This window comes from Wasmannia auropunctata, unplaced genomic scaffold, assembly GCF_000956235.1.
Source record: "Wasmannia auropunctata unplaced genomic scaffold, wasmannia.A_1.0 LD335996.1, whole genome shotgun sequence".
In the NCBI taxonomy this organism is placed as follows: domain Eukaryota; kingdom Metazoa; phylum Arthropoda; class Insecta; order Hymenoptera; family Formicidae; genus Wasmannia; species Wasmannia auropunctata.
Genome location: NW_012026894.1, coordinates 2,323,818 through 2,338,083, shown reverse-complemented (window position 1 = coordinate 2,338,083; position 14,266 = coordinate 2,323,818). Strand labels below are relative to the sequence as shown.

General features: G+C 40.1%; 1 protein-coding gene across 8 annotated transcripts in view; it reads right to left on the bottom strand.

The window, feature by feature from the left end:
- The window catches only part of LOC105453685 (Down syndrome cell adhesion molecule-like), a 47,848-nt gene extending 33,987 nt beyond the window's left edge, over positions 1-13,861 (bottom strand). For 3 of the 8 annotated variants that reach the window (XM_011695835.1, XM_011695841.1, XM_011695842.1), the window contains exons 1-2: positions 12,887-13,861; positions 11,496-11,845 (exon numbers count right to left, since the gene is read on the bottom strand). In XM_011695835.1, the coding sequence (XP_011694137.1) occupies positions 11,496-11,619 (124 nt within the window). In that variant the 5' untranslated portion in view covers positions 11,620-11,845; positions 12,887-13,861. The remainder of the gene's footprint in view (positions 1-11,495; positions 11,846-12,886) is intronic. The other 5 variants (XM_011695839.1, XM_011695838.1, XM_011695836.1 and 2 more) reach the window with 5 other exon arrangements.
- Positions 13,862-14,266: the final 405 nt, after the last annotated feature.

Here is a 14,266-nt window from a genome sequence, read left to right as displayed (position 1 = left end):
CACACACACACACACACACACACACACACTCTTCTTCGCTGGTGATCCTACCGCCTTTATATGCCCTCGATGAAGGATGTTACGATCAGAGACCGTCATCGGTTTGCACGGCTGATCCTGTTATAAATTTTGGATTCGTTGGCGGAACGCAACCATATTTCCCGATCCCCCCCGGCGGCGGGATGGAGAGAGGAGAGAAAAAAGCTCGTTTGATATTGGCGGTATAGCAGCGTCGTAAATTGCGCTTTGATATATCATGACGCGATCGGTGGATATTGCGCGTGCAACGTTATTCTCGGTCTGATCTATGTGAGCGCTCGCGCGCTACCGGCGAGGACTTTTTGAAAAACGCCTGACAAGGTGGAAACAAAAATATTTGCTCGGCGGATCGGCCCAGTGATATCGCGTACAACGGATATCGATCCGCGTTAACCGCCGGCCACTGCGAATTGATGAATTTTCACTCTGACGGAAAATCTATTAGCCGTTCCATAAATCAAAGAACGTTTACTCGTGCTCGTGGGGGTCTAGGAATTCCCTTTACCTTCGGTTAACCGCTGTAAGCGGACGTATTACGTTGTAGTTATCCCTAGCTGCCGAGAGTTACTCCACTGCAAACGTAAACTGTGTAAACGTGCCAAGTGCCTTCATCACGCTCCACAGTTTGCAAAATGATTAATGTTGCGCAACGCCGTTGGTTTTCTGCATGCCGAAGAAATTCAGTTAATTCACGTAAACGCGTAAACGCGTGAGAAGTCCCGGCAGTCCAACTTCGCAACGTAAGGCGCGAATTCTTTCTCGCTCAATCGCCTGAGATTTATTTCAAACGTCTTAGAATCGACGATTTAAATGTCTGCTCTCTTAAATCCGATAATTTCATTATTTGCAAATAGCAATTTTGGTTCTCACGAGATGATTAATTTGCGCACCGCCATCGCGGTGATGTCCACAGTTGGGGTCATTTGCGGGAGGCGCGTGGCGGAACCAAGTTGGTACATTTAATTAACGAGCGACTCCAATTAATTAGGCACCTTAAAGCATAATCCGTCTTCCTGGGAAGCGAAGCAATCTCGTTGCGCGGTGCCGCAAAAATCTTATTAACGCGAGGATTTATGATCCCTTTATCCGCATCGTGAATTTCTCTTTGATTAAAAAAAAAAAAATTGTCAAGAGCGATATAAATCTTTTGATTCAATTCTCGGAAAGTGCTTTCTATAGTTTCTTATCCAGTACCGGGATTCTCAAACGCTTAACGACGATTGTCGGTATCGTTGCGCCTTTCTTATGTGGCTTGTATGTAAAAAAAAGCTGCGCAACGGTACCGACAATCGTCGTTAAGCGTTTGAGAATCTCGGTATTGAACAGCAAGAGCCCTGCTACTCACGCGCCACGACGCACACCCAGGGTACGCGCACGCGCTAATCAACTTCTTACTTTTTCAAAATATCCAATGTGCTGTGAAATAAACGTAATCGCACAATCGCACCTGGCCTGCTCGAGTCTCACCACGCGAATGATAACAAGGTAATTGCGTGAACAGGGCGCTGTAGATCACAAAAAAGAATTGCCATGCGTGTCTGTCTCATGTAACATATTATGAAGTAAATGGCAGTAATGTATTCCATATGTTTCAAACAAAATATGCAATATCATTATTCGTTTCCGTTTGTTCACAATGAATATTTCCGTACGTTATATCCTGTGATTATTGTAATATTTTAATAGCGTAATCTCCAATTAATTAAAATTAAAATTTGTAATATACGAGAATATATAATATGTCGAGGTTATAATTAATTTTGTCAAATAGGCATTTTGTTTTATCGACTATACTGCACATTTTAACATTGTCTAAGATGACAATTAATTCCATTCGATTGTAAATTTCCTTTGGAATTTAACGCGTTCGAATTTGTTATTGGTCGGTTTGTCAAGAGCTATTTGCTATCTGTTTGCTAAAATGTAAATAAGAATTTAGAAAATAAAATCAACTGAGCATAAAATTCATTATCACTACGATGTGAAAATTAACAAATTAATAAACAATAAGACGTGTAATATTGTTTTTGTGATGCAGAAATTATTGTGACTTCGACACACGTTTTCACATTAATTATGTATATATATTTAATTTGCAGAATTTGCATTAAAATTTGTTATGTTATTATGTTTCGAATCGACGAAAACGATCTACGCGCATTTATAGCCTTCCCGCTAAAATTAAGAAATAAATCTACTTCCATTGATAGAGCATTTCTCTTCTCGCGATAGTAGCATTCTATGGAAATTACCCTCTCTAACGGAATCTCCTGTTTTTTTTTTTTCGAGATATCCGCCATGTACTTTAAAATACCCAACTCATCATTGTCAGCGCGTGGTGCATGTTAGCGCCGGCGAACTCATCGATAGAACGAAGCATATTCGTCTTGCTCATCGATCTATTTTCATTTCGAACACCGCCCCTTCGAATCGACGGAATAGCTTACCCCGTACGCGAAAAAAAGAAGACGCAATCCATTTTCATTTTCCCCGCAACTTCCAACTCTCGCGCGCGGCGCAACGACGACGCAGCCGGTAGAGATAAAAAAAAAAGAGAGTAATAATTGCCACGATGCTTTTCCGTACGTATCTTGTCTGTCGTGTCGATTAATAAAGTTTCCAAAAACTGCGCTTCGTACATGTTACTACTCTCGCCTTTCAATTAAGGCTACGTGTTCGTTGCATATATTGAAATTTCAATTCTCCATCCGACTCACGAAAAGAAACGTTTCTTTCTCCAAATCTTACTTAATCATCTAAATTAATCCATTTAAATTGTCAAATAGATGGACGTAAACATCTATCTCGCAAACAAATAATGCACGAATAATATTATTCGTCCTATGGTTGCTTTGCCGTCGCCCGATGTCTCTTAAGAGAAGCTTTCTCTTCCTCTCAGATTAGATTTCTTGAGTGTAATCACACAACGTAACATTATACTTGGGTAAACGTGATAATTATTCACAGGACTCATGTTTTATAAGATAATAATGCTATGAAATAGCTCTCTCTCTCTCCTACTCCAATAGTAACACAGAGACCTTGCACAAATAACAGCGCGCTGTATACCGCAATAACAGATCCCAAGACCATGAGCTAACCGAATTGTTGTCTCCTAGAAATATTTAACGCTTTGCAAACGGCAAAAGTGGCAAATTTTTATTTCATAAACTTTAAATTAGTTACTAATAAACAGCCCTGTATACATCCTGGATTTGCATTAGTTAAATTAATCCAATAATATTTTCTGTAGCAGAATAATAATTATCATGAATTACAGCAGTAAGTGATTACGTGATTTTCTCATCATCTTTTTATCTATCTTTTTATCAAAATATAGTAATAAAACGCAAAAAGATAGTAATACGATAAGATTAAGAAAATAATAATATAGTCAATTACTTAAATATTACGTGCTTTATATTTTCTCATCTTCAACGATAATTGTAAGAAATCAGATTTTTAACGAATAGACTGATTTGACCATGGCTTTGCTGTTTGCTGCCAATTATATATAATTATGCCATCTCGAAATATATCATCGACAGTACTTGTTTTCAAAATAGTGAGGGGGGGGGGAGGTATAGTTTCCGCGGTTGTAATTCGGTTCGTATAATGAAGCTGCCGTCGTCAAAGAAGTAGGACACTAAATAACAGAGAAGCAAATGTTCGAGGTAAAACTGGAAACGTTGTGCTTAAGGCTCTCAAAGGAACTCCGATTTAATTAGATGGAATAGCATGCAGGGACAGAAAACGGGAAGGATGGTGAGAGAAAAGGGTCAGGGAAGGGGGAAGAAGGGAGAGTAAGGGAGGAATTTCCTTCGCGATTTCCTCATCAGAAAGGTAAATGAATGAAGTGGTTCTTCTCGTCGGACGCAACAATGTGCACCTGCATTTCCCTTTTAGTCTCTAATAGGTATTGTCAGCATTTCTGCACTATAACGCGACACAAAGTACTAATTAAGAACGTCGGTATTCATCTGCTGCACGCTGTGTACCATTCTGGATGGCTATTTGATTAGCTTTTTTGATTCGATAATTTGATTTTTATCAGAAATAATGCAACTCGACGCGAAGACGTCCAATCGTGTCAACATATAATAAAAATATGTGACAGAACTTATTTGCATTTGACAACGAATATTATTTCTATACGTAATATTCTGTAATTATTGTACAATGCGACGAAGAGTAATAATCATTATTACTGCTATTCTTTGATACATACTCGTAATTTCTGTTATTTTTGTCGATTTTCTCGGTATAAAAAAAATAAAAATCTACATTTGTGCAGCATTTACTTATAATTTTTCATATTGTATAAACAGTGTTTGAAAAAATTCAGGTTTTTTTGAAAAAGCCCAGCCCAGTGGTAAACCCACCAGGTTTTATTGGATTGGGCCTATTTTGTCAAACCTTGCTTTACACGAATTCTGACGGACTGATGGCGAAGGCTTATGCGATCAGAAACCAATTTTTTTCCTATCCTTTAAAAGTGCGAACGGACACAATAATGCAGTAGCTTAATTCTTGGTTTCTAGAAAACAACATAAAAAGCTCGAAATCAAAGGGGGACACTTGGGTCTCTTTCCTTGTAAGATAGAGAAACAATTTGATTATTCATCTCGAATGTACAGCAAGAAACTAAATATTCCATTATTTTGATTTTACACATTTTTTCCTTTACTAACGAATATTGATTCAATATGGTGGAGAGTAACGTGAACGAAAATAGTTACATATAAAATAATACACTTTGATAACCATCTTGCAAAGGTATACGTAAATATATCTGTGTTTTGAAGTTGTAAAGCCGACCTCTGTAAACGGGTTGTAACTTTTTATTAAATAATACACCACGGCGTATTAGATCCATCACTCCGGTTGCTATATTCATATCTCCCTCAATGTTCTTTTGCGTTTTGTTCGCGTTTATGTGCTTTATCATGCATCATCTACTATAGCGTCGTACTTTGCGTAGCCTGACACGTATATTCGCTCCGCAGATATGACATGAGAGTATAATAATGTGACGTTCGCAACACCATATCCTTATTTTATGCAAATAAAGTGACGTTTTATGGGCAGCCAAAGGCGAATCTAAATATTCTTAAAAATAAGTTGACTCTTTTTGCTTGTGTTTTTTTTTTTATTTAAACAGAATGGACATACACTCTAATATTTCTCTTCCATTTTGTAAATCTAGTTTTTTCTATATTTCAAAAATTTGATCATTTAATGTAAACAAATGGCACGCGTCACATAGCAATAATGTAACATCAAGTCCAATTCATAAATTCTCGAAATGTAATCATACGTTCTGTAATATCGTCGTGAAATTCCCTCTATACGATATAAGTAATGCCTACAAAAGCGAATATGTGCGGTACCGAGTGGCTCAGTCAACATATCGATTTCTTGATACGCTTTGCGCCCACAATTTTCAATCAGCCCGGCTGAATGATCGCGGCTGAGTAACATACAGTTACCGCACGTATCCATTAGGAAATTGAAAAACGTAGATGTTCCACGTCGTCCTCCGATGGCACGCGTCTCGAAATGAGAAAAAAAGACTGGCGGAGCAAATTAATGTGCACATACGCGCGTGCGTGAGCCCGTATGCATAGCGCTATACTGTGAAAATAGTTCATATATTACATCGATAATATCTTTTCGCCATCAAATGGCAATTTTCTGACTACCGCGCTGACTGCTGCATCGATTACCAGAAACATCGCCCTTGTTATTTCCGATTTTACAAATCAATTCTCGGCGCATTCAGAGCGATAAAGTATTCTCTCTCTCCCTCTTTCTCAAGACTGAGATAATTCATGTTCCGACTTGGCCGGGAGATTTGCGTCTATCGCGTCATCGTGTCGTTAAAATTACGGGCGTTAATTACGATCGGAGATGCTCCCGCTCAACAGCTCGGCTACCGCTTAATACGATTAGCCATAATTTATACATGAGATCGCGGTTAAGTATGCGGGGACGTAAATTGTAAAATTCGATACTCCCTCGCGACTCCTCACGTTTACTCGAGGATTGATGTTTTATTCAAACGCTTAAGATCGAGAGCCCCTTCGCGTCGTCGTGTAACGGCTCCGTAATTTTGTATTCGGCTTCAATATTTGTGTCGCGGGATTAAGTTCAGCTAACGACGCGGCATTTCCGTCACCATGTGTATAAAATGCTCACTCGAACAAGTTTGCAGCAGCATTCCGATTTCTCTTTGATACGAGTTTAGGAACGTTACACGGCGCAACACACACAGGTACTTGGAGCTTACTCCCCAAGACACGCGATTACGCTTGAACACGTCTAACCGATTTCGAATTGTATATATGTGCATGCATTTGCGAATACAATGTTATCCGCAACGACATCGAAATTGGAGAGTTGATAAGTACGTGCTACGTTTAGGAACGTCAATAGTATGAAAGAAAATAGAGAGAAGTAGATTGGCTCACGCTTGAATTTCAGTCGGATATAAATACACGTTTTTTCCCGTGACATTTTATATCTCGAAGAAGTGATAGGGCAATAAAAAATGTAGCAGTTACAATCTCTAAATAAGTATCCATCAAGGAAGAAACTTCTTGAAACACCTGTGCTCGAGTATCCTACCGAAGATAAATCAACATTAACTGCCAATTGAATCGTGCCTCTTATAAGATGGCTGTAACTTTATATTGTCTAGTAGTTTCTAAGTTAATATTGGATTAATATGTCATAAAGATAATTTCAAGTTTCTAGCTAGCAAATCGACTTAGCGTTCACAGTATTGATATTTAATTAGTATTGATGGTGATGAATATTTCTAATAATAATCTAATAGGTAAAGTTTAATAAATTTATAAATAAGTATATAAGAATTAATATATACATATTTATTATAATTGCTTCTATAAGAATAGATCATTATTAAGAATCCTATCGTCCATAACTCGCGAGGAAACGATCAACTCGTAGAGAGCCATCGTCATCATTGATCCTAGGAAAAGTCGTTACTTCAACGGATTATCGGACATCGTCGCGCTTATCGTAAAAGGACCAAATCCCCGAGCTTCGAGCGGCCGCGGCGCCACGACTGTTCGACTGTGCTTTTTTTTTTGCTTTTCCACGAAATCTCGATCCGATCGGTTCATTCCGAAGTAACGCCTTCGATAAGATTCTTACAAGTAGGTGCTCCGGTAAGAAAGGAGCGACGGAAAGAGAAGGAGGAAGAAAACTTTCGCTGACGGTATTGGTATTGAGAAATGCAAACTCTTTCGCGTCCGCGCGGGGGCATTCGCGAAGTCTCCGCGAGCATTCGGGTACGCGCGTTTCGATAACTCGCGCTGCACTTCGCGCCGGTGCTACACCGAACGGCTGGGATATCGTGATTTTACAACCGATACAAAACAATGGAATCCAACTTGGCGATTAATGGTGAATAAACTCGAGGGAAATTCGCCGCATTGAATGCCGAGCGAGTCGAACGGACAAAAGAGCTCTTTTTCCCCATGCTATTAAGTTTTCTGAGCGCGCCCGCAAAGCACCCCATTACAAAGCCTTGGAAGACGAATTTTCTCCCGAGATACTTAATTAATTAGAGACGCCATCCTAAATGCGACGCCGTAATTTAGCCCGTGTTGTACGATCTCACCCCGTAATCGACCTACTTCCATCAACAAGCCGCAATGTTGCCCATTAAAAATTCGTTGTTCGATTTTTAATTCAAGCACAAGCGGTGACAGTGTATCAGGATTTGAAAAAACCCGGGTTTTATGAGTTTATTTTTTATAGTTTACTATAATGATTAACAAAATAAAAAATTTACATCAATGTAAATATACTAAAATTTTGCTACGTCAAATTACGATATCTTATCGTGGCTACAGTAAAAAATCTATAAAATTCTGGATAAATCTAAATATTATGAAATGAAGATTTTGATAAAACTAAATAAATAAATTAACGTAAACAAATTAACAACAATACACGATATTTTGATTGGCTCGACTATATTATTTAATTCTGGATAAACGATCATCTGCCGTAATATATATCACGCTGACGCGTGCACACTGTGCGCAATTTCAATAAATATTTTGTCAAAGAGCGAATACACATATCGTACGAACAAAAAAAAATTATGGATCGTTGTGGAATCAGAGCGCGCAGAGTAAGGGCTCGAAGAGTAACGGCATGCATATGTATTCATCCGTAGATCGACAAACGACGGTCATACGAATCTGGGGAGAGAATGTATGCGAAGAATGACCTGGCGAACGTTGTTGCGGTGGAATACAACAGCGTGCGGATGAAATGTGTACAGCGCTTTAAAAAGCGTACATTCGACAGGCATGTGCTTGTTCGCGTGGAGTAGCTTTTACGGTGCAGCGCTGCGCCGCGCGAATCCGCTCGCGACCATTACGGGAATTGCCATGAGCATATTTTTCCATTCGATAAACACCGCTGGGCAAACACAGCGTGAACGTTGTTGCGATGGTGCTGCGATAACATTGGGAGAAATTTTCGTACGTTAAGGCGATGCACGAGATCGGATCGATGTGCTGCACCTATACACGCGCCAATCGCGGTATCATAAATTCTCCGTTCGGCGGTTTTGTATTTATTCAACATGTGATGATTTGTAATAACAATACGGAAGGATGATTACAGGGCATTCTATATTTCGAATTATATAAATTTGGTTAATCCAATTAGGTAGGATATGGTTAATTATTAATTGTATACAATTATTAATTTATACGTGAACCATTTTTTCATATAAATTTGAAATTTATATGAAAAAATGCTTCATGTATAAATTAATAATTAACCACGGTGTTTACAATTATGTCAATAATGGGATATCATTAATAGTTTGGAAATTCAGAATTTCCAAACTATTAATGATGTCCCATTATTGATATAATTTAGTGCTATTACATTTACTAATTACATGAAACACTTCATAAAATTTCAAAGATTATACGATACGAGTGTTGTACGAAAAGCCCAGCGAATTTCACGAGCGCGACTCTACGAATAGAGAAAAGTATCAGCGTCGTGATATTTCGCGAGAAAAAGTGAGGAGTCTTGCCGCAAGCGCGAGATCTTCAAACCCAGCTTGAAGGTGCAAGCTGTGTTATTTAGTCGTAAGCCATAAACGCGGATGCAGTGGTGTCTCGTCGACGTAATATCGCGCCGGAGACAACCTGTGTTCGAAAGGACGCCTTTTACAGCCACCCTCTCCGGTCCGACTGTCATCAGACCGCAAGTACTCGCATCACAGCACGGCTTCTCCCCGAGTTCTATAAAGTCTCGCGCGACTGATTTTATTTACTACAAGGCGCATCATTTGCGGCCAAGCTACTTTTATTAAAGCGAATCCGAGAGGGATCGTGTAAATCATAGTTGAACTCGTTCCGATTGCAATCGATTCCATCGCATAGAATTATTGGTGCATTATTTGCTTTTTAACAAATTATCGATTAATCATAAATGCATTTAGATAAACTAACAAGGAAAGAGACCCACGTCACCCATGTGTGACCCCCTTCGATTTCGATAAGCTTTTTATGTTATTTTCTAGAAACCAAGAATTAAGCTACTGCATATTCGTGCCCGTTCGCACTTTTAAAACATCTTTTAAAAACAATTGTTTTTTTTATTTCAATGCGAATAACGTCGAGCGAGAGATTTAAAAAATGTTTCTAATAAAAGTTGAATGACTTTTAGAGTACTTTATAATTTTAAAGAATTTTTAATTTTTATAATCACGGAAATATATATATTTTTTAAAATTATAAAGTACTCTTAAAGCCATTCAACTTTTATTAGAAACATTTTTTTCTATCTCGTAATTTCGACGATATTCGCATTGAAATTAAAAAAAAAAACCGATTTTTTTCTATCCTTTAAAAGTGCGAGCGGACACGTATATGCAGTAGCTCAATTCTTTGTTTCTAGAAAATAACATAAAAAGCTTATTGAAACCGAAGGGGGACACTTAGGTTCCTTTCCTTGTAAGATAGAGTTGAGAATAGACCGGGTTATTATTAGGTTGGACCCATCTTGTCAAATCCTGCTAACAGTTATTATAGGTATTTATTCCTATTGCCAATTTTGACTTAATTCTTTCACAATTTAACCGTTTATATTTTTTAACTTGAAACACTATGTCATTGTTGTTTGATTGATTTTGTATGTATATTAAAAGGCTCGATTTTGAAATAATATTGAAAAATGTTTGAAAATAATTTTCGTTTTGAAGTGTTCATGTTTTTTTAACTGAGATAGGGAGAGCTTATTTTGCCGACATTTCGATTGCCTGTCATATTTGCCGTTTTCCAAATTGGAAATATCGAGTTGAATGAAATTTCGCGAGACCATGTCCGTGTCGGCAGACTTGCCCGCAGAATTTTCGTAATAGCCACCTCGCGTAATACAGTACGGCATGAATAAATTATCTCTTCGACGAGCTATTGAAAAGTCGAAAAAAGTTTTTATTATCACGAGGCGCGGTACGTAGGTATGGGATCTAGAATGGTAAGTGCCGAAGAAAATTGCTGACAACCGTGGACGTGTCATCGTGATAGGGTGCCGGCAATCTTAACTTATAAGCCTCTTAAAAGCTTTGCCGTTTAATTAAATGGGCAAGCGCAGATATATAAGAAGATCCTTTCCATTATTTTATATACATTCAACGTATTGCGAGGACGGAACTTGGAGGAGTCGCCGTTGAAATGTAATTTGGCTCCTCACGGCTTTTCGCTCCTCCAACTCGGAAATCTTCTTATTTTCGAGAATGGTTCATAAAGGGATTCGCGTAGTTAGCGCCTAGATGCGGTTTTTATATCGTTTCCCACTTCTCAGCAGAATTTTTAAAGGAGTCGCCGGAGTGGTTTCTGAATAACCCCATCTCTATATATGCGCGCCCGTCGATTTTCGTCGAACGGCACGACCGACGGCGCAGAAACCCGTTTCCCCGGAAAATATTGCACCGGGCGTTCGTATTCCCAATGTAAACTCTTTGGGATGCAAATTTTCCTTTCCTGCGTCTACTCGTATCAGCCCCACGGCCGCGGCGTAATAAAGAAACGCATATCGAGATGAACTACCTTCTTCCCCCACCTATCCATCGATCGACCCGTGTTACTTTCCACATCGCCTGTTTCTCTGCCATCAAAAAATTCCTATGGATATAAGGTATATGGCAAAAGCCTGTTCACATAGCTAACATTAGTAAATGCATCGACAAATTTACTTTATGCAAAATTTATTATTGATAACGAATTTAAGGGTTTCATTGGATTTTATTGGTGAAATTTTGCAGGTGGATTTTTTTTTAAAGTGGGTCCAACCTAATAAAACCCGGTGGGTAGATTTTTTATTTTATCTTATCTAACTTAAAACGATAATTTAATTAATACACGCTGAATAATAAATCTTCGATATATTCTTACCGTGCAACAGCATGAAGAGGATAGAAATGCAGATCATTTTGAAAGGTTTGCACCAACCGGTCCCATTGCCGCTATATTGTAAATCCATTCCCAGTGCTTTCACAGTCCATCGTTTCCGATACATTTCACGTCAACCGCTTCTTCGAAGCTGCAACAGTCGGCCGAGGGCGACGTGCTTTCCTGGTTGGCAATAAAAAGGAATTCACTTCGCTCACTGACAGTTGCAACACTTGCCACTTGGCTGTATTATTTCCGTCAGTCATTGATAATATCTTGCACTTTTGTATATTTTACAAATTAAGAAGCGCTCATATATAAAATGAATAAAAGTTCGCTCTTTCCTCGCGGAACTGTCGATAATGATAAAATAATTGTATCGTGAAATTGAGAACAAAATGAAACCTTATATTTTATATTTTCTCGTACTTTTGTAATTAAACCCATATATTAAATCCGTATATATAAATGAGATCTTTTTAAAATATTAAATGAGTAGTACCGAACATGGAAATTAACGCGAAAAAAATCATCGTCACCTAGTAAATCAAGTTAACATCTCATATTATATATAACGATACACTTGATACTTCCCCGAATTATGCAACGGACCGTCATGTGCGCGAGTGCACGCAATTACTCGGGAATGTAATTACTTCGGCCGCGATTACTATTTCAAGCACCGACGGGGAAAAGAGAGGCGAGAGATTGTTTAACCGCGCCGCGCGCGTGACGCGTCATTTCTATTCGCGCGCCGGTTGAAAAGTGTACGTGCTATTTGCTTTCGTGTGAACCACGCGAGCGGCGAGATCAACAATATGTGGATCAAATGCGCGACATATGTTACCGGTCGTCCGATAAGTTTACATTAAGTGACGCGCCGCGGAATGCCCGATCGAAAACGAACGTGATATGGTTTCTATTGAATTCGCGCATCCATTACCCAATCGAGTGTTACTGGCCAGCAAATCATAATCGACAGAACTAATTCGGTATGCACACAACACGGCTAGGGATATTAATTTCACTTGTCATTGGATTTCAGTGAATGCGTCCGTATCCGCATGCGAGAGGTAGATACCGCTATAAACTGATCTTGTTGCAACGAGAGGCTGAACAGATAGCTTAATTGACGACTATTCATCCACATTGTCAAGCGTTGAAGAATTGAAAATATGAATTACGTTTGCTTTCATATTGATAATAATATTAAATACACTTGTTTGGATGAAAATAACACCGCGGATAATCAGAAACTGAAGATTGGCTTCTGATATGAATGTATTCATTGCTGACGAATATTTAAATATATTTGTTCAAACTAACATTTTGCTTTCAAAATGTACGAGAGCTTGTAATTATATTGCATAGAATATTAGATTTCAAGAACTCACGTGAGAGGTTCTTTCGAAGGATGATCGAATTACCTGAGATTTACCACAAAATACGCTTCACGAATATGGTAGAATGGAACTTTCAGAATGGCGATTTATACATACGCGCAGCATTTCCCACGAAATATTCACGAGATATCGACCATGCTGAAGCGGTCACGTGTTTGCTTTTTTGACGATTCATTGTTATCGTTCTCCCTGCGCGTGGAGAATTTGCACGTGCATTCAGCGAAACGCAGAAAACACTCATGACTAATGAATCACGATTTTAACGACTAGTCTCACACCTGTCAATTTAAGTTGGTTAAACGTTTTCACGTTTTCTAATCTTCAAATCACTCTCGACACACTTTTTCATCATTACACCCCCATCGAACGCGCATCGTCCGTTACCGAGAGTGAGAACATTTCACAAATCTGTCTTCACGTGCAGCGGGCACACCTTCTCGCCCTTATCAGCTGTCATGAATGAACGACCGAGCGACAAGACTCGCGCAATCACAGAGAGAGAACCGGCGCGTCACTAAATCCTTCCAGCGCAGCTGGTCCATACTTCCACGTGGGCGACTGCAGCTCTCGCGCGAGGTGCATCTTCGCGGGGATCCTGTGTCACCAGTGGGTGACGTACGATCGTTGCGAAAGGGCTAGGTGGGACCGCTTGCCACTTCCGTCCCTCTAAAATGCCGTTCATTCATCATGCCGAACTCACACACTAACGCGCCGCGCCGCGCCGAACACCTTTACCCGTGACCCAGCGGTGGGACGTAGAGGGTGTTATGCACCCGGTGTCGTATATGCACCGTTCGCGAAAGGGTGATGGGTGGGGGGGAGGAGGGGTACAACGAGAGAGAGAGAGAGGTCGTGCGAAGAGGTCGCGGGGTAGGCAGGGGACGATAAGGGGGTAGGGAGCGAGAGGGAGAGATAGGTGCGTAAAGAGACCGGTGGGCGAAATGCTGCCGTGGTGGAGACCGCGACCCAACTGCGCCAGCGCTTAGCTAGATATCAGCCCCCGACCACCGACGTCAACTCTTACCACCACCCCCCGCTGCGATGCCCAACCATGCCGGCTTTCACCCACCCGCGTGCCACCCCTTGTGCGCGCCGTCATAGTCCCACCGTCGCGTCGTCGACTGGTTGATTGTGAGGACGGCTGGCGTTCGCGCGATGGCATTTCCATTACTACCGCGGGTATTGTCATCGATGACTTTTGTGTTGTACTGGCCGTCCGTCGTCGCCACGCGCCACGCTATTCTTGTGCTACAGGGTTATTAAGGTTGTTAGCTGGGTAAAAGCGCGTGTAGGACTACAAACTGCCGTTATTGCCTGTCTCGAGCTGGCCAGCGTTGTCCGCAATGTTTAACGCCGGCGCTAGAAATAGTG